The sequence below is a fragment of the Salvelinus sp. IW2-2015 genome, linkage group LG1 (genome assembly GCF_002910315.2).
Source record: "Salvelinus sp. IW2-2015 linkage group LG1, ASM291031v2, whole genome shotgun sequence".
NCBI lineage: Eukaryota > Metazoa > Chordata > Actinopteri > Salmoniformes > Salmonidae > Salvelinus > Salvelinus sp. IW2-2015.
In genome coordinates, this window is record NC_036838.1 from 47,290,308 (window position 1) to 47,313,797 (window position 23,490).

The 23,490-nt window shown below is 41.1% G+C and overlaps 1 protein-coding gene across 2 annotated transcripts in view; it reads left to right on the top strand.

The window, feature by feature from the left end:
• The window catches only part of LOC111971460 (dysbindin-like), a 29,535-nt gene extending 22,457 nt beyond the window's left edge, over positions 1–7,078 (top strand). The window contains exons 2-4 of one of the 2 annotated variants that reach the window (XM_023998282.2): positions 4,529–4,681; positions 5,963–6,112; positions 6,279–7,078. In XM_023998282.2, coding sequence (XP_023854050.1) covers positions 4,529–4,681; positions 5,963–6,112; positions 6,279–6,535 — 560 coding nt within the window. In that variant the 3' untranslated portion in view covers positions 6,536–7,078. The remainder of the gene's footprint in view (positions 1–4,528; positions 4,682–5,962; positions 6,113–6,278) is intronic. The other variant, XM_023998359.2, reaches the window with a different exon arrangement.
• Positions 7,079–23,490: the final 16,412 nt, after the last annotated feature.

The window sequence follows — 23,490 nt, forward strand, 5'->3', positions numbered from 1 at the left end:
AAGGATAAAACTCACCTACTGTTTGTGTGTATGTATGTGTGTAGGATACCTACTGTTTGTGTGGAAGTATGTGCGCAGCTATAAAATGGATGTCTTTGTATAATGGACTTCAGGACGTTCTCGTGAATAAACATTTTGACTATTGTAAGCTGAGGAATCTGTCTGTTTCATTTAAACCAGAATCTTACAAACTCTGGGTTGCAGACTGAGTAGATTAATTGAAGTTTATGAACATTGATAACAAAATTCTCATAACACTCTGGAGCTATCCTGTCTCTTATACACATCTAGATGTGTAGAATGGTGGTGTATGGCTGTTTGTTTGTTGGTGGGAAAAGGGGATACCAAGCCAAGTCGCCCTTGGGCATACATTACCTGTAGGAAAACTTTGTCTATGTATCCTAGTTAGAACTGCACGGACCACCCACTGTATTTTATTGGTTAGTTAGCTAGCTGTTCTTGAAGCAGGCAAGACTAGCTTAGGGGTTTTCGGATATTTGTTATTTCTTTCCTTGGGTCTAGCTCAGCCCCCCGCCCCCATTACCGTGTGTTTGAAAAATAAACCTAAAGTGTTTGACGGTAGATTTAGGTTGTCTGTTGTTATTTTAGTTCTCACTGTTTCTTTTCACTGTCAGGACTTGCATGAGATATGTTATGGGTCTCGTTTCCATCCCCCCTAGACTGCAGGGCCAAAGGGGTTCATAACAGTTATGAACAGACATAACTCATTGAATGTTTGGCAGGATGCAGCAGACTTCTCACCAGCTCTTTATTTTTTCTGTGTAATTTTGGTTTCGTGCCTCTGGAGCGCTGAGAGTTTGCTTGGGCTGGTGTCAGAGGCTGTCCCCCACATGGATCAGTGTCTTAGTGTTTGCCCAGTGATTCCCAATGGTGCCCAGTGGTGCAGACAGACAGTCAGGCCCAGGGGGGTGAGGTGAAGCCTTTCCTCTGCTGTCTCTCCTCCCCTTCCCAGATGGCCCCAGGACAGGGCTTTCAGACTGGGGGAGACAGGGAGTTGCTGTGACAGGCATGGCTCCTTTTGTCACTAGACAGAGGGCTCCACAGGACCCACGGGGAGTTTGGGGCTGACACAGCAGACTGGACTGGGGGGACCTGTTGCCCTTATCAGACAGACTTAAATCGTTCTGCATACAAAGGAAAACCAGGAACACCATTGGTATTATCATTATACCATTTGCTTACTGTAATGTTAGAGAAGCATGGGCCCAAAAAAACAAACCTGCTTTATGTGGTTCCTTGTCATGACTCAGCAAGGATTAAAACAAATTCAGAAATAAAGATGTTGTTACAGTGACAATACTATCAGACATCCACTTGGAGCTTGCAGCCCTGTGGTCGGAGGCCTAGTTCCTCTTCCCCCTATTTTTATTTCTGCCCTATCTGTCTTCAGCTTCTTAGAGCCTCATTGCTGTCTGAGCATGATTAGTGATCACAGCACAGGCCACAATCTTTACACTATTCCCAATTTAGATCAGGATTAAAAGCCTCATCCAATTAGCCCAATCCCTGCCTGTAGCTTCTCACTATACCTAATCCACAGACAGTTTTGTTCAGTAGGAAGTCAATATATGGATGTGGTGAGAGGAGAGAGAGGGCAATTCATGTTTTAACACTTACAGAACTGTGCCGAAAGCCTCAATGTAGCCTATGTCAGTCTGCTGTGTGTAGGCTACTGTCATGACTCTCCTGTGAAGATCTGAAGGATCAGGTTACAGTAGGTCCGCTCTACAGCTCCCCCTCTCTCCCGCAGAGGAGGAGAGGGGTGAAGTTGGCCGTTTCATGACGGTCGTAAATACCTTGTAGAAACTTTTCCTTTGGGATTTGCAGGAGGGGAAAGAAACCTCTTTGTTATAAGGAGATTCCTCCCGCCAAAATGGTAACATCAAAAGGTTGAATAATGAAACAATATTTCTATATTTCAAACCAAACTGTTGGAATGGGTACTGAAAGAACAATTATGTCAGATCAGTTGTTGTTTTGGGATCTCATTAAGGACAGTATAACAACATAACTGTATCTCTGAATGTGTATATTTCCCAGTTATCAGATTTACATCTAAATGTTGTGGAACTTATATGATTAAATATGAAACTCTTTGTGAGAAGATGAAATGTGATGTTAGCCTTCTAAATTAGAATTGTTTTTCATATAAAAGTTTTAACCAGTCAGTGACCACACCCACGTGAGCACAGATATTATGTTGGCGTCCATGGAATGCCCCTTTTTCCAGAGTTTATAAATGGACTCTCTAATGAAATTTACATTAGACTAGAGAAAGTGAGGACGCAGTCCACACGCTGAAATGGTTGCCATTTAAATGGAGACCAGTTACGTGCAGCGCCAGCTGAATACGTAAAAAATGGTTAAGAAAATTAACACATTAGAACAAGCAGGTGGACGGTGTTGAACTGGACGTTACGAATGGTTAGACTCTACAAGACCAGCGGGGCCAACAGTGTGAGCTGAAAGGTACAAAATGGTTAGAAACTCTGAAACTCTCTCTCTCTCTCGAAGACGAAGACTACACAGGAACATTCAGTCTGCAGCTGTTTGAGTACTTCAGTCTAGTAAACTCGACTGAGAACCACCAGGTGGTATTTTGAAAGATCCATTCTAACAAACACTTCCTCTGGAAGATACGTTCTCACAGACACCTGAAACCAAGAAGCTATGACTACAAAAGACATGGTGACCTCTGGTGGACAACCAGAGACATACACAACCCAAGACTTTCTGTCCACTTACTCCCCATAGATGGATCGAGTATTTTCAACAGAGAGACAGCAAAGACATACACATGAAAATGTATATTGCAATTCTTTCGAATGAGCGGCCGTTCATGTGCAAAGTTTTTGCATTTCCATGAGCATAGTTATCAGCTGTATGTACGTTAGTGGAATTCCTTTGTCTCTTCCTTTTCCTCTCTTTAGAATCCTCCATTTTGTGTAACAAGCCGTCATATCGGTTTTAGTCCACTAGGGACTTTTCATTGCATTGGTTAGTAATCAATGTGTAAGCTATCCTGTTTGTGTGTTAATATAATTCTGTGTGATTATTTAGTTAGTAATAAATAACTAAGCCAATTTGATCCAGGCTGCATCACATTTGGCCGTGATTGGGAGTCCCATAGGGCGGTGCACAATTGGCCCAGCGTCACCCGGGTTTGGCGGGGTAGGACGTCATTGTAAATAAGAATCTGTTCTTAACTGACTTGCCTAGTTAAATAAAGGTTAAATAAAACTAAACAAAAAAAATGGTATATTGCTGATTCATAATTTATGATAGGGTTCGTGCCGATATGCAAGAGTTTTGTGACATTTAGAATGAGACGGAAGGTAAATAAGAATTAATGAATTGACTGTGACTGATGTAAGAGATATTTATATCTTTAGAGTTTAGTCAGGAGATAGTAACTTGTTAAATCACTTTTCCCGTGGTGCCCCAGATTACTACTTCACTAATTGTTATATGACTAATTTAATCGCATAACAATTGAATGTGGTATGTAATTATTTGATAAAATAACAGTCAAACACATTAATGATAGTCAAGACACGACACTACCCATCACTTTATGATCTCACAGTACTTGTTCCATATTGCATCGCTAACCCATTAATGAGTGTGTTTACAGATTGAATTATATGTTAACAGTGGAAGAAGACTTCTTGACATCTGTATACATGATGTGTTCAGGGAGCCCACCATAAAAAGGTGATGTAAACTGGAGGGTGGTTTACTCTGTGCCCAGAACACACTGGCATTCTTCAGGTCATTCTGGGTTCTTGCATTTCTCTTTCCTCTCTCCCTGTGTATACACTTCAGTGCTGTCCCTTCCCCTGGCTCTAGCAGCACTCTGCTTTATTACAATGGTTCTGATGAGGTGGAAAATGTGATTGCATTCTGTCCTAAACAAGATTAATCTACTAGGGGAATTGACAGCTGGCCTTTGCAAAGCAATTGGTGGGTGTGGAGGGATTGAATATAGTACACTACGGTAAAGTGTGAATATCGTATATATTGATCTACATCTCTCTGGCCATCCACACTGGTCAGGTAAATTATGGACCTGCAACAGTAAAAGCATTAGCTGTATCTGGATTGAATCAAAATACATGGAGCTGTGGAGTTGATGTTTTTGAATCCCAGTGGATTGTCAATTGCATATTCTTCATGAACAAAGGAGAGCATTTATGATATGGTTTACAGGATCAATCATCCAATCATATTTCAACGTAAGGAATCAGTATGAAATGTTGTACAGACGTGCTATGATGCTAAAAGTGTCTGTTACACTTGGTTATACCAAGGAAACCAAGTCTGCAAGAGGATATGAAAAGCCTAAAATTCTCAACCCCAGAATCTGAGATTACAGTTTCTTGTTCCCATGGCTCATTGTTGCCCCCTTCTGGTTATTGTTTGTTACAGATTTGGGGAGAAGTGTTGATTCTGCAGACCTGTTAGACTAGAGTTTCTGACTGATATGTTCTGTTGTCCTATGTTCCAGCAGAGACAGAGCATGCTCAGAGAGTCCCAGAATTGGACTCAGCCCAGCAGCTGAAACTGRGAGAGAGACAGCGCTTCTTTGAAGAGGTATTTCAGCACGATGTGGACGTCTACCTGTCCTCTGCCCACCTGCATATTCATGACTATAAGAGACGTGAGTGCAATCGGCATCACACACATGTATGCACACATGTACCCTAACCCTAATCTAAGCTTCATGTCCATACCCCAGCTCAACCATTACCCTAACCCTAGATTCAACTCCACAACCTTCAAATTCTCTCTCTCCCTCTCTCTCTCAATTAAATTCAAATAAAAAAAAATTGGCATGGGAAACATGTTTATATTGCCAAAGCAAGTGAAAAAGATAATAAACTAAAGTGAAATAAATAATCAAAAATTAACAGTAAACATTACACTCACAAAAGTAAGAAAGGAATAGAGACATTCCAAATGTCATATTATGGCTATGTGCAGTTTCTCTCTCTCTCTCTCTCTCTCTCTCTCTCTCTCACACACACACATGTGTGAAAGTTTCTGGGTCGTTCCACGAAATGAGTTCCTTTTGCATCCCTTTGATATTTTACGTAGAAATGCTGAATTATAAAAAAAAACTGTTATGTCAAATTAAATGCCTGTTAATATAGACCACATGGAAAATTCAATAAATCCAATTTATTTTTATTTTTTTTCATGACTAGACTTACTAAAGTGCCAAAATTCTGAATTTTGACATGCATCCTCTATGACTTCTAGGAAGATTTTAACCCACTTAATCCCAACATTTCTCCAGGTTTTCACCGTCATTGTAAAGCCCTAGTTATTTTGTTGTCAAAGTCATTTCTGAAGATGATTAATTTGAAGGTAAAAAACCATTTCATAGTCAAATCATAGTGTAAAGCAGCTGAGCTGGTTCTACTCCTTTTGGCCATTTTCTGATGTTTTGTGGTGGAAAACTGAGAGGGTCGAGCATAACACGTCAGCCCTGTTAGCCGTAGATAGAAGGCTAAAAATGTTTTAACAATGTACATTGTTTTGTGAAGCTTGCATTTACATACCCATCCCTGTTGCACACAACAAGCTTCCATTCCTCTTGTCACAAGGGTATTTGGGGATGATTTAAGATGAAGTCGTCTACTCTTTTACGGTCATCCCTGTTACTTTATTTGGCACTTAATAGTCACTTACTATAGTATATGTTTTTTTTTAACCTACTGAGATGGGGAAAATTGTTTGTCATTAAGTGAACATGTGCTTTTTATGACAATGTTAAAATCAGGTGAAATAAAATACTTATTTCCCACCAACTACTCGAAAGGCATCTAATTGGTGGAACAACCCTACTAAATGTTGCTAAACATTTCCTTTGAGAAGTGAAGCTGACATACAGTAAATGCCTCTAATCAACCACGTTTGTCTCTTGTGTTGTTGTTAGCTCCCATTGGCAGCGTCTCGTCCATGGAGGTGAATGTGGACATGCTGGAGCAGATGGACCTTATGGACATCTCTGACCAGGAGGCCCTGGATGTCTTCCTCAGCTCTGGGGGGGATGGGGGGGTGCTGACCTCCCCTCTGCCAGGTAAAGGTGAGTGAAGGGGAGACTCACATCTGAGGCAGTCCCGTGTTGATAGTGTAGTATTTGGTAGAGTCTAGGCTTTGTCCCTCACCTATACTAGCTGGCAACATTAACTGCAATACAGAGTGCAGCACTGATAATCTGTGGCCTAACATCCCTTTCATTTCACCCACAGTAGTTCATGGCAACAACAACAATGAGGTCATCAGCCAGGGACGCTCTCCCCACAACACAGGCGGTTGTGTGGGGAAGTCCCGCATGTCCTCCACCTCCTCCACTTCCTCCACCAACAGCCAGAACACCAATGAGGATGGAAGGGAAACCCCTGTAGTCCAATCAGATGATGAGGATGTGAATGTCGGCACACTCTTGCTGATGGGATCAACCCCAGGAAAAGATGAGGAGAAGGATCGGCCCACCTTCTCTTCATAGAGGCCTTGCTTCACTTCCAATATTCACTAACATTTTGGACATACTGGTGCATGACAAGTATCACTGAAACGGGACACTCACACACAGAGGTGTTCCATGGACTGGCAACTATCACTTACAACATAATTTTCTTTACTCTTCATTTAGTTTTGTCTGAACTGTAAATATAAGGCCAAATCTTCTCAAAGCTTGCTTATCTCCATATATACTTCTGGCATATAGATAACAAGATACTTCTTTTTATTTCCTCATTTGAGATTCTAGTAGGGTCTGGCGACGTGTGATACGGACATTTGAGGAAGTACATTCCTGTGTGTACTCCACAGCCAGGATATGTACATAACAGAGTTGTGAAATATGCAACCATGTAAGCATTACTGTACTACAGACAGGGATTTACAATTGTGAAATTACACACACAAAAAAAATCTTTAGAGAGTAACTGCAATGCTGAGTAAATCTGGCCCTTAGTTCCCGTATTCCCCAAAATGTTGAACCAATCCCAAAACACCTGCCACAAATAAAAACGAAGGATAAACTGTACATATTGCATAGTGTTGCTTTCATTTTGATATATACAGTGCATTCGGAATTCAGACCCCTTCCCTTTTTCCACATTTTGTTATGTTACAGCCTTATCCTAAAATGTATTAAATAAAAAAATCTTCATCAATCTACACACAATAACCCATAATGACAAAGTGAAAAACATTTTTTAGAAATTTTTGCAAATGTATGAAAAAAATAAACAGAAATACCTTATTTACATAAGCATTCAGACCCTTTGCTATGAGACTCTAAATTGAACTCAGGTGCATCCTGTTTCTATTGATCATCCTTGAGATGTTTCCACAACTTGATTGGAGTCTACCTGTGGTAAATTAAATTGACTGGACATTATTTTCTAACGCACACACTTGTCTATATAAGGCCCCACAGTTGACAGTGCATGTCAGAGCAAAAACCAAACCATGAGGTTGAAGGAATTGTCCGTAGAGCTCCGGGACAGGATTGTGTCGAGGCACAGATCTGGGGAAGGACACCAAAACATTTCTGCAGCATTGAAGGTCCCCAAGAACACAGTGGACTCCATCATTCTTAAATGGAAAAGTTTGGAACCACCAAGACTGTTCCTAGAGCTTGCCGCCCAGCCAAACTGAGCAATCGGGGGAGAAGGGCCTTGGTCAGGGAGATGACCAAGAACCCGATGGTCACTCTAACAGAGCTCCAGGGTTCCTCTGTGGAGATGGGAGAACCTTTCAGAAGGACAACCATCTATGCAGCACTTCACCAATCAGGCCTTTATGGTAGAGACGGATGCCTCTCCTCAGTAAAAGACACATGACACCCTACTTGAAGTTTGCCTAAAGGCACCTAAAGGACTCTCAGACCATGAGAAACAAGATTCTCTGGTCTGATGAAACCAAGATTGAACTCTTTGGCTTAAGTGCCAAGCGTCACGTCTGGAGGAAACCCGGCACCATCCCTACGGTGAAGCATGGTGGTGGCAGCATCATGTTGTGGGGATGTTTTTCAGCGGCAGGGACTGGGAGACTAGTCAGGATTGAGGGAAAGATGAATGGTGCAAAGTACAGAGAGATCCTTGATGAAAACTTGCTCAAGAGCACTCAGGACCTCAGACTGGGGAAAGGTTCACCTTCTAACAGGACAACGACCCTAAGCACACAGCCAAGACAACGTAGGAGTGGCTTCGGGACAAGTTTCTGAATGTCCTTGTGTGGACCAGCCAGAGTCCGGACGTGAACCCGATCAAACATCTCTGGAGAGACCTGAAAATAGCTGTGCAGCGACGCTCCCCATCCAACCTGACAGATTTTGAGAGGAACAGCAGAGAAGAGTGGGAGAAAATACTTTGCCATTAACGAACGAATACACTGAGTGTATAAAATATTAGGAACACCTTCCTAATATTGAGTTGCACCCCCTTTTGCCCTCAGAACAGCCTCAATTCGTTGGGCATGGACTCTACAAGGTGTTGATAAGCATTCCACAGGGATGCTGGCCCATGTTGACTCCAATGCTACACATAGTTGTGTCAAGTTGGCTGGATGTCCTTTGGGTGGTGGACCATTCATGATTCACACGGCAAACTGTTGAGCGTGAAAATCACAGCAGCATTGCAGTTCTTGACACACTAAAACCAGTGTGCCTGGGACCTACAACCATACTCCATTCAAAGGCACTTTTGCCTTGCCCATTCACACCTTCTGAATGGCACACACAATCCATGTCTCAATTGTTTCAAGGCTTAAAAATCCTTCTTTAACCTCTCTCCTCCCCTTCATTTCCAAAGGGATGGGCAACTTTGATGGTGTGGGGGCCACAAAAAAACGGAACTCATTATGAGGGGCCGCAGTGGCTTGTGGGCCATGGGGCGGAGAGAGGATTTAGCAATTTTACAAATAATTTCATGCAATTCTACTCATTTTGCCATCGGCGGATAGAACATTTTGCAGTTTAACATCAAATTTCCTGAAGTTCTACATATTTTGCCAAGGGTGGAGGCTAATGTTTGCAGTTTTTAATATGATAACTGATGATCAATGGGCCCTACGCCAGTCGGTAATTCGACCATGCTTACTAAAAGTTTAGATAGATGGCTGCTAGGCCTATCCCCGATCTACACTGATTGAGGTGGATTTAACAGGTGACATCAATAAGGGATCATAGCTTTCACCTGGATTCACCTGGTCAGTCTATGCAAAGAGCAGGTGTTCCTAAAGTTTTGTACACTCAGTGAAGGGAGTTACTGCCTTCAATACATGTAAAATTGTTACCTGGGTCATGTTTAGCACAGCACACTGTACTCAAATAACAACATTTAATAATTCAGAAGAGTCAGCGTAAATTTTATCTTTGGATTTGACTCCATAAATTTTACTTTGAATCATTGGCAGGTTCTTCAAAAATACTGTATGACCTTATCTTCAAGTTGCCTCATTATTTCTTAAAGTTCTCTCAATATATTCTCCTCACCTCCTCCCAAAGGCCTCCTCTTTCTCTCTCTCTCACACTCATACATGAATGCACACATATGAGGCTCTGTGTGTATTACATGAAAGGCAGCATTTCCTGTTGGTGCTCAGGACCTGCCAGATATTATCACACTCTCCCCTAGGTTGGTCATCCAGCTGTTGTGTCTGGCTTTACCATGACATCGGTCATATTTATCTCTACAGAGCTATGAAGTGATGGTACTGATTTGGTATCTTGTAATTTCTTAAATTACCTAAATATGCCGTTAGCAAAGTGTACACTCTGCACATTCTTGGACTTATTTTATCAGAGTTTGAAATCAACAATTGATGGAAGCTTGAACTTTAATGTATTCTACGTACTATTCTAATTTAGAAAGGGTATCTATGCTGTTCTGCAATGTTGACCCCACATATTATTATAAGATGTGAATGGTTTGCTATGAATTTTTTTAAATTTTTATGTATGCACTCTACTGTCAGTCGCTCTGGATAACACTAACATGTCAAATGTAAATGTAGAATTATGAATCACATAAGTAAACATACAACATTGTTAATTTATGATGTTCAGGACAGGCTTACTACAGTGTTACTGACTCCTTTCAGTAAGGACCCATTACCACAGAATCTTCATGATACACTTTAGGGTCAGTTAAAAGCTTGTAAAGGAGAGGTGTATCCAATTGCTGATGTCTGTCTTAAACCATCCTGCAGGTCAAAGTAACTCCATATTACCACAAATAGTGATGGTTAATCGTGATGCGTTAAAGGTATGGTTCACTCAAATTACAAAATGACATATTGGTTGCCTTACCCTGTAAGCAGTCTATGGACAAGGTATGACAGCAATTCGTGCTTTGGTTTAGTTTTTTGGCATTGTTTCCACTAATAATAATAACTATTATTATTATTTATTAAACTTCTATAGCGCTTTTCATAGAATCACAAAGCTCTTCAAGAGCAAAAAACAAACAAGGAATATATCATGACAGATCAACCAATAGAGGCCAAGTCTTTGAATGCTGCATCCTCCAAAGATGGAGAGGGTCAGATCATGGCTTGAGTGAAGGGAGCTGGTCAGAGGATGGTAGATGATGATGCAGGCTGCTGCTGATCTTGTAGAAGGCAATTCTGGTCTTATAGCCACTGGACTTCTCCTCTTCCACTCTGTGTAGCACCCGCCTAAAATGCAAACGTTTTAGCATTTGTGGCACAAATCCAATTCAAGTCATGGGACCGATATTAGCATTTTTCACACATTATGTTCAAATCATTTATATTTGACTTTGTTGAGCTTCACAATCAATTTTAGATACTTTTGGATGATTTGGACATGATGCACGAAAAATGCTTACAGTATGTCAGTCCCATGACTTGAATGGGATTTGTGCCACGAATGCTAAAAGGTTAGCATGTGGAAACAATGCAAGGGAAACTAAACTAAAACATGGATTGCTGTCATACCTTGTCCATAGGCTGTTTACAGGGTAAACCAATGTATAATTTAGAAATTTGGGTGAACTATCCCTTTAACTGGGCATAATATGAAACCCCATGCTTATTGTGTTCTCTCTATGAGGAGTTGGGGTCTGTTTGGTCAAAACAAAATTTGGTCTAGTTCAACCTTACGAGTCTACTGTATAATCAGCTCTCAAACCATATAAAACACTCAAATCATTGTATTTGGGACAAATCATTCACTAAACCCTAAACCTCCTCTAAATCTTATAATGAATAATGTGGCAATTTAACAAGTTGAGGAGACTAAACTGCTTAGTGTAACCCTAGACTGTAAACTGTCATGGTCAAAACGTATTGATGCAGTGGTAGCTAAGATTGGGAGAGGTCTGTCCATGATAAGGCATTGCTCTGCTTTCTTGGCATCACAGTCATTTAAACGAGTCCTACTGGCCCTAGTTTTATTACACCTGGACTACTGCCCAGTTACATGGTCAAGTGTCACAAAGAAGAACATAGGCAAATTACAGTTGGCCCAGAACAGAGCAGCACGGCTGGCCCTTAAATGTACACGGAGGGCTAATATCAATAAGATTCATGTCAATCTCTCCTGGCTCAAAGTAGAGGAGAGATTGACAGCATCACTACCTGTCTTTGTGAGAGGTATTGATGTGTTGAAAGCACTGAACTGTCTGTTCAAACAGCTAACACGCAGCTCAGATACCTACAAGACATGCCACCAGGGGTCTCTTCACAGTCCCCAGAACAGACTCTAGGAAACACACAGTACTACATAGAGCCATGACTACATGGAACTCTCTTCCACATTAAGTATCTGAAGCGAGCAGTAAAATCAGATAAAAAAAACAACAGATAAAATAATACCTCACGGCATAACGCGGACAGTGAAGAGACACACACACACACCAACACACCACACACACAAACACACAACCACACACACACACACACACACCAACACACACACACACACACACACACACACACAACACACACACACACACACACACACACACAACACACACAACACCGCTGTAAGGTTGTGGAATTGTTGTATTGTGGATTTAATATTCTACATTTGTAATATTTGAGTAATAATGTAGTAATGTCTTGTCAGATGTATTGTTTTATTTGTGATGTAGGCTGTTGTGTTTTGTTGTGATGTACAGTGGGAAGAAAAAGTATGTGAACCCGTTGGAATTATCTGTATTTCTACATAAATTGGTCATAACATTTTATCTGATCTTCATCTAAGTCACAACAATAGACAAAAAAAGTCTGCTTAAACTAATAACACACAATTACACATTTGCATGTCTTTATTGAACACACTGTGTAAACATTCACAGTGTAGGGTGGGTAAAAGTATGTGAACCCTTGGATTTAATAACTGGTTGACCCTCCTTTGGCAGCAATAAACTCAACCAAACGTTTTCTGTAGTTGCGGATCAGACCTGCACAACAGTCAGGAGGAATTTTGGACCATTCATCTTTACAAAACTGTTTCAGTTCAGCAATATTCTTAGGATGTCTGGTGTGAACCATTCTCGAGGTCATGCCACAACATCTTAAATTGGGTTGAGGTCAGGACTCTGACTGGGCCACTCCAGAAGGCATATTTTCTTCCGTTGAAGCCATCCTGTTGTTGATTTATTTCTGTGTTTTGGGTCGTTGTCCTGTCGCATCACCCAACTTCTGTTGAACTTCAATTGGTGGAAAGATAGCCTTACATTATCATGCAAAATGTCTTGATAAACTTGGGATTTAATTTTTCTGAGTGAATTTCTTCCATTTTTTTTCTTTCAGCAAAGCAGTCCCAATCCATAATGCTCCCTCCACCATACTTTACCGTTGGGATGAGGTTTTGATGCTGGTGTGCTATGCCTTTTTTTACCCACACATAGTGTTGTGTGTTCCTTCCAAACAACTCAACTTTAGTTTATTCCGTCCACAGAATATTTTGCCAGAAGCGCTGTGGAACATCCAGTTGCTCTTTTGCGAACTTCAGAGGTGCAGCAATGTTTTTGTTGGACAGCAGTGGCTTCTTCCATGGTATCCTCCCATGAACACCATTCTTGTTTAGTGTTTTACGTATCGTAGACTCGTCAAAAGAGATGTTAGCATGTTCCAGAGATTTCTGTAGGTCTTTAGCTGACACTCTAGGATTCTTCTTAACGTCATTGAGCATTCTGCGCTGTGCTCTTGCAGTTATCTTTGCAGGACGGCCACTCCTAGGGAGAGTAGCAACAGTGCTGAACTTTCTCCATTTATAGACAATTTGTCTTACCATGGACTGATGAACATCAAGGCTTTTAGAGATACTTTTGTAACCCTTTCCAGCATTATGCAAGTGAAACTATTCTTAATCTTAGGTCTTCTGAGATTTCTTTTGTTCAAGGCATGGTTCACATCAGGCAATGCTTCTTGTGAATAGCAAACTCAAATTTTGTGAGTGTTTTTTATAGGGCAGGGCAGTTCTAACCAACATCTCCAATCTCGTCTCATTGATTGGACTCCAGGTTAGCTGACTCCTGACTCCAATTAGCTTTTGGAAAAGTAATTAGCCTAGGGGTTCACATACTTTTCCCAATCTACACTGTGAATGTTTAAATTATGTATTCAATATAGAAAAGAAAAATACAATAATTTGTGTGATATTAGTTTTAAGCACACTGTTTTTGTCTATTGTTGTGACTAAGATGAAGATCAGATCAAATTTGATGACTAATTTATGCAGAAATACAGGTAATTCCAAAGGGTTCACATATTTTTTTCTTGCCACTGTAACTGTTTTAACCCTGTTTGAACCCAAGGAAGAGTACCCGCTACCTTGGCAGCCGCTAATGGGGATCATAATAAATACTAAATACTAAACTGGTGTAAGAGTCATGAAATACCATCATCCTTGAAGAGATTAATCCACACTGACACAGGAACCGTCACAAAGGTCTTACAACATGAACAAAGACTCCCTACTCTGCAAACTATAACACTTACAAATGATTGGGTTTCATGCAATAATAAGCACTACAGTGGAGAACAGGCCTACAGCTTTTAACCACTGTAATTAATTTGATGTTCAGAAGGACCGGATCTAGCGTTTTGGGGGTTCTAATCGAGCAAAAAATGTTAGTGGCCCACCTCTTGACAGCAGAGAGACAAATTTACATTTTAAAGTTAATTTCCTAAAATTCTACACCTTGTTGCAGTTTTAAACATATTTTCTGCAGTTCTACACACTTTGCCATGGAGCAGAGAGAACATTTTGCACGTGCCCTGTGTGCCCTGTCGGTATTCAGCCAAGATATTTACAAGTTTAGATAACTGGCTAGAATAATAGAGTAACTGTCGGTGACTGACAAAATGAGCAAAACAGCTGATGCACAAACAAATATGTCACTTAAGCCTTGAGCTGCTGTTCAGGATGACCAATGTTGACATAAAAAAGAACACAAAAATACAAAAAAATATATGCCCCAGGGAAAGATTGACATATCTCTGTTGACTGAATCTTGAATATCCATTCCCTCAGGTGTTTGGATTAGCCAGTATCTCCTATTCAGTTGTTTATATTTCTTCGTTTTTATTTCGTTTTTATTTCTTTACTTACCTATTGTTCACCTAATACCTTTTTTGCACTATTGGTTAGAGCCTGTAAGTAAGCATTTCACTGTAAGGTCTACACCTGTTGAATTCGGCGCACTTGACAAATACACTTTGATTTGATTTGAGCCATCAGAAGAGGGTCTGGATCATGACTCATTCCATATTGAAGAGGGGCACCCTGGGCCTTTTCCTTATGAGCTGGGCAAAGTGAGTACAGACTCATAGTTTGGACTTCTACAATATATTTCATCAGGTAGTTGCTGACCCTGTAGCCTGTTCAGTGTCCCAGAATGCTCTTACTATTTCCCCGTTTCTCCATCATACTGATTCTAAACTGTATATTCTCACCACTCTGTTTCAGATTCTTGTTGAGCGACAGTACCGTGTGGCATTTAAATTCTTTGGGGAGGGAGTGGACAAGTAGCCAAAGGGACTTTGATCAGAGACAGGCATGATGATGGTCCACAAGGCTGTCGACTATGAACAGAACCAGAACCTGAAGATTAGAAAATACTCAGAAATCAGCCAGCCAGGAAACATTCATCTATTTATATTTTTCCTGTATTTCTTGACAAAATTTACCAAATGTAATTGATCTGTCATATTTATCATAGATTTTATGCAGCTCAAACAAGGTACATAAATAACAATTTCATTCCACAGCTTACATTTGAGGTAATAAAAAAGTCAGACTCTCAGGACATAAATGAAAACCCACCAGTCTTTGGGAGGGATATGTATGAGGTCAGCATTGGAGTGGCAAATACACAAGGTAAACAATGTTGGTACTTGGCATAGAGTAGGAAACTCTAATAACTATTTTGTGTCACTATATTCCAAAACCAAAATGTCCTCCTTTTGATACAGGATCCTTTCTAGTCAGATTCCCCAAACTCAACATTTCACTATGAAATCGCATCGGTGACGCCAGACACACCAAACACTGAGTTCTTCATTGACAGCAATGGTGCCGTCTCATTCAAGGGATGCTTGGAATATCAGGAAAGTCTCATAGAAGGAATGAATTAAATAAATAATTCATTCATTCATTAATGCAGTAGTTGTAATGGAGAAGAACATTGCTTAATATCATTACTTAACAACTTTGAAGTATGTTGACACGTTTTGTTACGCCTTATTCTAAAATGGATTAAATTGTTTTTTTTTCCCCTCAACAATCTACGCACAATACCCCATAACGACAAAGCAAAAACAGGTTTTTAGACATTTTTTCAAATGTATTAAAAATAAAAAACAGAAATACCTTATTTACATAAGTATTCAGACCCTTTGCTATGAAACTCGAAATTTAGCTCAGGCGCATCCTTCATTGGAGTCCACCTGTGGTAAATTCAATTGATTGGACATGATTTGGAAAGGCACACACCTGTCTATATAAGGTCCCACAGCTGACAGTGCATGTCAGAGCAAAAACCATGAGGTCAAAGGAATTGTCCGTAGAGCTCCGAGACAGGATTGTTTCTAGGCACAGATCTGGGGAARGTTACCGAAACATTTCTAAAGCATTGAAGGTCCCCAAGAACACAGTAGCCTCAATAATTCTTAAATGGAAGAAGTTTGGAACCACCAAGACGCTTCCTAGAACTGGCCACCCGGCCAAACTGAGAAATCGGGAGAGAAGGGCCTTGGTCAGGGAGGTGACAAAGAACCAGATAGTCACTCTGACAGAGCTCTAGAGTTCCTCTGTGGAGATGGGTGAACCTTCTAGAAGGACAACCATCTCTGCAACACTCCACCAATCAGGCCTTTATGTCAGAGTGGCCAGACGGAAGCCAATCCTCAGTAAAAGGCACATGACAGCCCATTTGGAGTTTGCCAAAAAGCACCTAAAGACTCTCAGACCATGAGAAACAAGATTCTCTGGTTTGATGATACCAAGATCGAACTTTTTGCCCTGAATGCCAAGCGTCAAGTCTGGAGGAAACCTAGCACCATCCCTACGGTGAAGCATGGTGGTGGCAGCATCATGCTGGGGGGATGTTTTTGAGTGGCAGGTCCTGGGGCAGTGGTCAGGATCGAGGCAAAGATGAATGGAGCAAAGTACAGAGAGACCCTTGATTAAAACCTGCTCCAGAGCGCTCAGGACCTCAGACTGGGTGCAAAGGTTCAGCTTCCAACAGGACAACAACCCTAAGCATACAGCCAAGACAACGCAGGAGTGGCTTCGGGACAAGTTTCTGAATGTCCTTGAGTGGACTAGCCAGAGCCCGGACTTGAACCCGATCAAACATCTTTGGAGAGACCTGAAAATAACTGTGCAGCAACGCTCCCCATCCAACCTGACAGGGCTTGAGAGGATCTGCAGAGAGGAATGGGAGGAACTTCCCAAATACAGGTGTGCCAAGCTTGTAGCGTGATACCCAAAAAGACTTGAGGCTGTAAATGCTGTCAAAGGTGCTTCAGCAAAGTCCTGAGTAAAGGGTCAAAATACTTATGGATATGTCATATTTCAGTTTTTTTAATACATTTGCAATAATGTCTAAAAACCTGTTTTGCTTTGTCATTATGGGGTATTGTGTGTAGATTGATGTGGGGGAAAAACTATTGAATCAATTTTAGAATAAGGCTGTAACGTAACAAAATGTGGAAAAAGTCAAGTGGTCTGAATACTTTCTGAATGCACTGTAAGTTGTGCATGACACTAGAGCAACAACATGTGAGGTATCTGATTTTACTGTTCTTGTATGCAAATCACCTGGTGCTTTACCACCATCGGGCCAATCCCTATTTTACTCTGTTTATCACTTGTGCACAGACTGCAGAAAAATACACTGTGATGGTGGAAGCAAAGGACAACGGTGAAGTTGTCTGTCTGTCAAGTTCAGGGATTCCCAAATTGGGGTGCAATGCCGTTGGGGGTACATCAAATAAAAATATGATTCACGAAAATAATACTAGTAATTTTTTGGTTAAACATTTTTTCTTCACATTTTAGAACAGTCCATTTAGTAAGGCCCGCCGCGTCCATAGAGATACATACCAGCTCAACTGGTAGTACTGCTACTACCAACAGTACTACACCTGCACCTGTCGACGACACAAGTTGTTCTGCTTCCACGAGCACATCCAATGCTATGCTCAGTAACTCTACATTTGTTGTTAGCCCAGCTAGCAAGAACACTGACATTTGTGAATCTGATGCAGCCGAAGAGCTACTGCCCCATTACCCGGGAAAGCACCAAAAAACAGACAGGGACGTTGGACCACAGAAGAGGCGCAATATGATGAGAACTACATTGATTTGGGGTTCACTTATATTGGAAGTAGTGCCTTTCCTCAGCCACAGTGTGTTATATGTTCAAAAGTACTATCTCAGAACTCGATGAAACCTTCACTCTTGCGCAGACATTGAGAGATCAAAACATGCCAATTTGAAAAATAAGCCACAGGAGTTTTTTGAGTGAGAATTAAGATTACTTTTGAGTAGTAAGACATGTATGAAAGCAACAGATATCATTAATAAGAAGGGTCTAGAAGCGTCTTCTATGGCAAGCTACCGAGTGGCTAGGACAGGCAAGCCCCATACTATTGTGGAGGACTTCATTCTTCCTGCTGTCGCGGATATGGCTGTGACAATGCTGGGGGAAAAGGCCCMAAAAATTTACTATACAGACAATGCCTTCATCAAACAACACTGTTTCACGACGCATCAGTGACATGGCAGAAGATGTTTTGAAACAATTACCGCTTCGCATACAAACCAGTGAATTCTATGCGTTACAGCTGGATGAGCAGCAGACGTGGCGGGCCTGGCAGAGCTCCTGGTATATGTCCGTTACGTTTATGGGGGGTCAATTAAGGAAGACATCCTCTTCTGCAGACCACTGGAAACCAGGACAATAGGAGAGGATATTGTTTAAGTACTGGCCAGTTTGGTGACATCAAATGGTGGTCAAGATGTGTTGGTATCTGTACTGATAGCGCAAAAGCCGTGACATGGAGACATAGTCGAGTGGTAATGAGTGTGCAAGCAGACGCCACTTGGTTACACCGCAGCATCCACCGAGAGGCTCTTCCTGCCAAGGGAATGCCTGACAGCTTGAAAGACATTTTGGACACTACAGTGAAAATGGTTAACTTTGTTAAAACAAGGCCCCTGAACCCTCGTGTATTTTCTGCACTATTCAATGATCTGGGCAGCGACCATGTAACGCTTTTAAAACATACAGAAGTGCACTGGTTATCAAGCGGCAAAGTATTGACACATTTTTTAAAATTGATAGACGAGCTTAAAGTTTCCTTTACTGACTGTAATTTTCACTTGTCTGACTGCTTGCATAATGACAAGTTTCTCACACGACTGGCCTATCTGGGTGATGTTTTTTCTCGCCTGAATGATCTGAATCTTGGATTACAGGGACTCTCCTAAACTATATTCAATGTGTGGGACAAAATTGAGGCTATGATTAAGAAGTTGGAGCGCTTCTCTGTCTGCATTTAATTTAACTAGGCAAGTCAGTTATGAACAAATTCTTATTTACAATGATGGCCTACTGGGCGAACAGTGGGTTAACTGCCTTGTACAGAGGCAGAACGACAGATTTTTACCTTGTTAGCTCAATGCTCTAACCACTAGACTACCTGCCACCCCCATTAACAAGGACAACACATAGGTCTTTCCATCATTGAATGATTCTTTTGTGTGCAAATGAACTCAAGCTTACAGACAATGTCAAACGTGATATAGCGAAGCACCTTAGTGAGTTGGGTGCGCAATTATGCAGGTACTTTCCAGAAACGGATGACACAAACAACTGGATTCGTTATCCCTTTCATGCCCTGCCTCCAGTCCACTTACCAATATTTGAACAAGAGAGCCTCATCGAAATTGCAACAAGCGGTTCTATGAAAATGTAATTTAATCAGAAGCCACTGCCAGATTTCTGGATAGGGCTGCGCTCAGAGTATCCTGCCTTGACAAATCAGCTGTTAAACTTCTTAGGGCTAGGCCCTTTTTTTCTCAATTTCCGCCTGACTGACATGCCCAAAGCAAACTGCCTGGTGCTCAGGCTCTGAAGGCAGGATATGCATATAATTGGTACCATTGGAAAGAAAACACTATGAAGTTTGTTGAAATGTTAAAATGATGTAGGAGACTATAACACAATAGATATGGTAGGAGAAAATCCAAAGAAAAACCAACTGGAATTTTCTTTTTGAGATAGACCATGCTCTTACAATGGAAAGTATACCGGCATACTGTCATGTTCTGACCATAGTTCTTTTGTGTTTTCTTTGTTTTAGTATGGTCAGGGCGTGAGTTGGGGTGGGTAGTCTATGTGTGTTTTTCTATGTTGGGGTTTTGAGTTCGGCCTGGTATGATTCTCAATCAGTGGCAGCTGTMAATCSTTGTCCCTGATTGAGAATCATACTTAGGTAGCCTGGGTTTCACTTTTGAGTTGTGGGTGTTTGTTGCCGTGTCAGTGTTTGTTCGCCACACGGTACTGTTTCGTTCGTTTGTTCACTTCGTTTGTTGTTTTGTATTTTGTAGTGTTCTGTTTGTTACTTACCACGCTGCGCCTTGGTCCTCCTCTCTTTCACCCGAAGACGAGCGTTACACATACTGAATTCTAGCTCCCAGAATGCAATTCCCATGGATTCCACAGGGTGCCAGTAGTCTATGTTCAAGATTTCAGGCTTGTAACTTCCAAAACGAATAAGAAATATCAGTTTTAGTACAGGGACACAGTCTTGGAAATTCGTGTTTGGGTGCGCGATGAAGACAAGATGCACCTGCTAAAATCGGTTTCCTATTGAACATACTTCTTTCCGTAAGAAATATTATAGTTTTATTACATTTTAGGGTATCTGAGGAGTAAATAGAAATATTTTTACTTGTTGAATCAAAGTTTAGCGGTAGATTTTCAGATTCCTTTCTTTGCATGTTGAACGAGTGGAGTACTCAAATCGATGGCGCCAACTAAACAGACTTTTTGGGATATAAAGAAGGACTTTATCTAACAAAACGACACTACATKTTATAGCTGGGACCCTTTGGATGACAAATCAGAGGAAGATTTTCAAAAAGTAAGTGAATTTTTAATTGATATTTGTGAATTTATGAAACCTGTGCTAGTGGAAAAATATTTTGATGTGGGGCGCCGTCCTCAAACAATCACATGGCATGCTTCGCTGTATGGGCTACTGTAAATCGGACAGTGCAGTTAGATTAACAAGAATGTAAGCTTTCAACCGATATAAGACACTTGTATGTACCGAAATGTTTAATATCCATAATTTTAATGATTGTTTATTTTAATTGCGCGCCCTCCAGTTTCGCCAGAACTAGGCTTAAGTTAAGACACTGATGCCCTTTGCAACCACGTACCTATGTGAGAGTGGATTCTCGGCCCTCACTAGCATGAAAACTAAATACAGGCACAGACTGTGTATGGAAAATGATTTAAGACTGAGACTCTCCAAAACAACCCAACATTGCAGAGTTAAGAGCATCCTTTCAAGCACACCCTTCTCATTAACCGGTGGTGAGATTCACCATTTTCGATGAACAAATAAGGTTTTATAAGTAAGATGGTAAAAAAAGGTTTTATTTTTTTTATTTCACCTTTATTTAACCAGGTAGGCCAGTTGAGAACAAGTTCTCATTTACAATTGCGACCTGGCCAAGATAAAGCAAAGCAGTTCGACACATACAACAACACAGAGTTACACATGGAGTGAAACAAACATACAGTCAATAATACAGTAGAAAAAATAAGTCTATATAACATGTGAGCAAATGAGGTGAGATATGGGAGGTAAAGGCAAAAAAATGCCATGGTGGCGAAGTAAATACAATATAGCAAGTAAAACACTTATAGCAAGTAAAACATCAGCTGATATCTCAAAGTGCTGTACAGAAACCCAGCCTAAAACCCCAAACAGCAAGCAATGCAGGTGTAGAAGCACGGTGGCTAGGAAAAACACCCTAGAAAGGCCAAAACCTAGGAAGAAACCTAGAGAGGAACCAGGCTATGAGGGGTGGCCAGTCCTCTTCTGGCTGTGCCGGGTGGAGATTATAACAGAACATGGCCAAGATGTTGAAATGTTCATAAATGACCAGCATGGTCAAATAATAATAATCACAGTAGTTGTCGAGGATGCAGCAAGTCAGCACCTCAGGAGTAAATGTCAGTTGGCTTTTCATAGCCGATCATTAAGAGTATCTCTACCGCTCCTGCAGTCTCTAGAGAGTGAAAACAGCAGGTCTGGGACAGGTAGCACGTCCGGTGAACAGGTCAGGGTTCCAAGCCGCAGGCAGAACAGTTGAAACTGGAGCAGTAGCACGGCCAGGTGGACTCGGGACAGCAAGGAGTCATCATGCCAGGTAGTCCTGAGGCATGGTCCTAGGGCTCAGGTCCTCCGAGAGAGAGAAAGAAAGAGAGAAAGAGAGAATTAGAGAGAGCATACTTAAATTCACACAGGACACCGGATAAGACAGGAGAAGTACTCCAGATATAACAAACTGACCCTAGCCCCCCGACACATAAACTACTGCAGCATAAATACTGGAGGCTGAGACAGGAGGGTCAGGAGACACTGTGCTGTAAAATGACATCGCCGAAGTCGAGGATCGGTAGGATGGTCAGTTTTACRAGGGTATGTTTGGCAGCATGAGTGAAGGATGCTTTGTTGCAAAATAGGAAGCCAATTCTAGATTTAACTTTGGATTGGCGATGTTTGATGTGAGTCTGGAAGGAGAGTTTACAGTCTAAYCAGACACCTAGGTATTTGTAGTTGTCCACATATTCTAAGTCAGAACCGTCCAGAGTATGTTATATGTTATAGCAATTGGTTGATGCATACAACGACCAGTCTTAGGCTGTGTGATCATATGCATGGAATACAAATTATTTCATGTTTTTCTTTTGCAGAGCAGATGTATTGGTCCTTGTCTCCTACCTGTACAATGGCTGGGTAGTGAGGTAAACCTTGTTGTGGTTTAGGTGGCTCACACACATTTATTTCCATAATGGCACTCCCTCTGAAAATGATGTATTCATAAAATCTTTGGGTGGCACTAGTCTGTTTGTAGTCTGGCCTTCTGTCCCAAATGATTTAACTGTGAAAATAAGATGACAATATTGTGGCTTTTGGAAGTAGAGTTAATAATTCACAAATGTGCAGCACCATTTAAATTCAGGGGGCAAAACCAATTGCCAAACAACACCTAAATTGAGGGAAACTCATCCTTTGCCAAAGCCACCGTCGAGTTATCCATGTCGAGTGAATACAAAATGCCCTCCTAACGAATCCAGGCCTTGGATATTAGACTTATTTTACTTCCACTATAAGGTAATCCAGTGCTCATTGTTGCTGTTAAGTAGCTTTTATTTCTACTTCTCAACACAAGCCGTCTTGTTTGAGCATTCCCTGAAGCAAACACCAAAGTCGAATGTATCAGCAGGTGCACAATTTGTTAAAGCTGGTGCTTTATATTATAAACCCAATTGGGGGACACATGTCCATTAAAAGTATAGCCTAAAAGACAAATTAAATGATTGCCGTATCACTGCAACACGTCCCTTTAATAGGCCTAGAGAGCCATGTTTAAGTTGGATTTAGGGAATAGCCTAAATGTTTTCTGACAACTCAATATGGATTTAGGCTACCCATGGCACATAGGCCTATCATTGATGGGGCATGAAGTGTCCTATGCACTGTGGAATGTTAAATATATTTTTCAGTCGTTCATGCATCTAAAAACCAATCTGTTCAATATGTTTTTTTTGTGCGCTATTTTCTCCTCTCCATCTTTGAGGGGAGACACGCAACCCTATTTGTGGGATAAATTAACCACAACAAATCTGTAGCTGGTGCTCATCTTCGTCTATAACCACAAACATTCAG